This window comes from Charadrius vociferus, unplaced genomic scaffold (assembly GCF_000708025.1).
Source record: "Charadrius vociferus isolate BGI_N301 unplaced genomic scaffold, ASM70802v2 scaffold1608, whole genome shotgun sequence".
Taxonomy (NCBI): Eukaryota; Metazoa; Chordata; class Aves; order Charadriiformes; family Charadriidae; genus Charadrius; species Charadrius vociferus.
Window position 1 is genome coordinate 11,906 of NW_009649572.1, and position 3,595 is coordinate 15,500.

Below are 3,595 nucleotides of genomic sequence, written 5' to 3' on the forward strand. Positions count from 1 at the left end.
TGGGTAGGCTGGCGCCCGTGCTGTCCTGCCCGCTGACCGCCTGGCCTTGCCTTGCAGCCTCCACGGGGGCTGTGACACAGGTGTCCTCCGTCAGCACCGACTCCGCCGGCTCGTCCTACTCCATCAGCGGGATCCTGGGAATCGCCTCCCCCGGCACCGAGAGCAACAAGCGCAAGCGGGACGAAGGTAGCGGGAGGTGTTTTCTGGTGGGGGCCGAGCACCGGCGCATGGCCGGTGGGAGGTGGGATGGGGATGGGGCAGACGCTGCGTGCCTGTGACATGATGGAGCTGTGGGCATCCCCCGGTCACCGTCTGCTGCGGTGGGGTTTGGTCCCGTTTCGGCAGGTCTTTGCCAAGGTCGCAGCCCGGCCAGGGACCCTCGGCGTGACCTGGTGACCAGAGGCAGGACGCCCTTGAGGAGCAGGGGCTTGTCTGGGTGTTTCAGAAAGCACTGGGGCTGTGTCACTGTTTTTAACCAGACCCTCCTCCTGACCAGGGAATGTTTCCCTCTGGCCAGCGAAAAGGGGAAGAGTTGCCATTGTGCTGACTCTGTGGCCACCTGCAACAAAAAAAAAGGCAGGGAGGTGTCCCTGTGCACAAAGAGACAGAAAATTTACAGCAGAACTGTCTGGCATGCTGCATCTCTGCCCGTTCCCCCCAGCGCCGGGGGCTTTTGTTGGCCTGGGAGGGGAACGAGCGCAGTCTGGTTGGGGTTGGACATTGCTGGCACTCCTCAGATCTGCTGCTGGGTTTGTGGTCCCGTTTCCTTCCGCATCCGGGCGTGCTCCTACTGCAGACACTGCTTTGGAGAGGAGGATGCTGAGGATGGAGTGGAAGGGAAAAGGAGAAGTTCTGCGTTGGGGTATTATGGAAGTGCCTTTGATCTGGAGGATCCCTTTCGAGTAGTAAGAGCTTACAGGGAGGAGCTGAGGCCAAGACTGTGAACACACGTGCGGTAGCAGAGGGGACACCAGAGCCTCAGCGGGGACACTGAGGTCCCGCTGCTGGGGGCACTTGGAGGAGGGGTGGCCGCCCGCCCCATGGCAGCACTGGTGGGCTGGGGACCGCTGACTGCCCTTGGTGGGGGTGCTGCCATCCCGCCTGCCAGGTCAGGCTCCTGCCCCGTGTTGTGGAGCGCCCGCGGTCCCCGGCTTCCGCGACGCTGGTGCGGGGCCCGCCCCGGCCCACAGGCTAAAATTGGGCGAGGAGCCTGACACCCGAGCGGCACAAACAGGGTCGGGTGCCTGTGGATGCACTGCTGGAAATGCCTGGTCCGCTCGCGGAGCAGCGCTGGGTTCACCGCCACCGGGGGAAAAACTGCAGGAGGGTTATGGGGACAATTTCAGCCACGGGGGGACTGGTCCAACGGTGGGAGTATAAAACTCCCCGTGTTCAGGTACTGGCTGAATATGCGGTTGTTAGTTAACTCTGTGATTGTCCATCTGATGGTTTTTTTCTACATCAAGGCCACAAATCCATAGATAAATATATCCCTTAAAGCAAGCAGGGTGGAAATTCTGTGTTTTGTCAGCCCTGTCAGGAGAGAGGCCGTCTGTGTTGAAACCACACGGCTCTGTTACAGCCCTGTCCTGCAGCACCGGTTCTTGGGTGCCTGTGATGACAGAGGGCTCTGCTTTAAGCCGAAGGCTTTATGGCTGAGAAACAAGAAGCTTCCGAAACTGCAGAGGAAAGAATTAGATGTTTCCTTGGAAAGGTCAGAAGCAGAGCTGAGAAATTCCCCACCTTTTGCCAGTTCATTTTTAGAAGAGAGCACGTGATTTCTAAAACAACCGCTGTCGTTTTGGCAGGATGAGTCATGATTTTTGAGCCCGTGCGCCGGACAGGAATGCTGTCCTCAGCAAAGCGTTTGAACTGCTTTCATAATAGGCTCAGGTCTGCAGATCTGGAGGAGCACAAACGGGTGTTTCCACGTCTTTGTCTGTTTGAGGGGGACCCCGGAAGTGTCCGTAGCCCTCCCCATCCTGCTCAGCACAAGGTCCCTCTGCATGGCTGGGCGCGAGGTGCCCACAGAGGAGTCCCAAGGCGCCACGCTGTCGGTGACGGGGAGGTGGACCGTGTGTGCTGGCCTCTAATGTGGAGACGAGAAGCGCATCTTCTTCTAATTACAGCCTGTATCATGATGCAGATGCACAAGGGGGCAGAGTTAACTTTGCCATTTCCTGACTTTGGAGAGCCGGAGAGAGACCACCTCCGTAACCAGCCCCTCGCACCATGTCCTTTGCCGTGTGGTGCTGTTTCTCAGGGGCCGCTGCGAGGTGTGCGCCTGGCGCTGCGCCTGCCTGGGTACATCCCTGGGAGCCACGGGCTGTGCGGCGCTGGCCCGGCCATCGCGGCTCCCCTCGGCCGGGCAGCGAGGTGCAGGGAACTCGCCCCTCCGGCTGCTGGCTGCATCGAGCACTCGGTGTGATTCATTTCCCGGTTTTGTTCTCCTCACTCTTGACATTTTTTTAGCAGATGTCACCAGCCTTTAACCCAGCGGGGAGTGTGCTGGGTAGCAACGGGGGCAAACCAAATCAGACAGTCTTTATTGGTTTATATAGCTGAAGGTGTCATTTTTCCCCTCTGTTGTAATACGGAGTTGGAGCAGATGTGCCTTCATGGGGGATCGGCTGCTTTCGCTTGTGGCTAAAGGACATGCTACTGGAGACTGACAGGAGAAGCAGCCTGTTCCATAAGGAGGCAGAGAGAGACCCTCAGTGCCGCAGCCCCGAGCGGCCGAGGCTGCTGGGCAGCAGTCTCCCTGCTTTGCCTGCGGATCGCCTCCCCCGAGTCCTGTGGCTGCGCATCTACCTCCCTGCAGCTGGGGAAGTGGCTGTGGAGGGCGGGTGGGCAGCGGGGATGTGTGGAATGGTCTTCCTGAGCTGCCTTCTAGTCAACAGGGTGTGGTTTTGGGGAGCTGAGGGTGGGCAGCGAGACCCCGAGTCAGAGCGGGCGGAATGCTCTGTCCGGTGCTCGCAGCCCGTGGCAGGACAGGGACCGGTTTCTCCGTGCTGCTTACTGCTGGTGACTGGTGATGGTCCCGCGATGGGACACCTGACGGGGTCGGCGTTTCTGGAAGGTGCTGAGCATCCCCTGTCTGAAAGTCAAAGGTTTCGATAATCCGTGGCGAGCAGTGAGAGGAGGGCGAAAGGGAGCCATGTCCCCTGGCAGGCATGCGAGCCCGGGCCAGAGGTGGTGTGCAGGGCGTGTTTTGGGGATAAGGGAGTCACTGGGTGCTGGAGGAGGGATGGAGGATCCCATGAAAGGACGGGGAAGAACAGCCAAAGCAGGCAAGGCAGAGCCCACCCCTCCTTCTGGCCTGGCTCCTCTCTCCCCCAGCCCTGGTTTCCATCCGTCACGCTGCGGAGCTCTGCGGAACGGCTTAAACCCAACAGAATGACACTCTCGGCACATTGTTGCCGTCCCGGCTGAGAGTGATGCTAAAGCAAGTGCGCGTGCCAGGGACATGGGAGGTGGCTCTCACCGGGGCTGTCTCTGCAGGAGAGCAGCGTCTCTCCATCACAGCAAGGCAAAGCCCGTGAATGCTGCCTCCACGAGAGCCCTGCGTTCCGCTCGAGGGCCGCTGTCTCTGCTG

General features: G+C 59.9%; 1 protein-coding gene across 1 annotated transcript in view; it reads left to right on the top strand.

The window, feature by feature from the left end:
• Positions 1–3,595, top strand: part of PAX5 (paired box 5) — a gene marked incomplete at its 5' end in the record, with an annotated part of 206,804 nt that overhangs the window by 10,784 nt on the left and 192,425 nt on the right. The window contains one exon of the mRNA XM_009890328.1: positions 58–186. Within this exon, the coding sequence (XP_009888630.1) occupies positions 58–186 (129 nt within the window). The remainder of the gene's footprint in view (positions 1–57; positions 187–3,595) is intronic.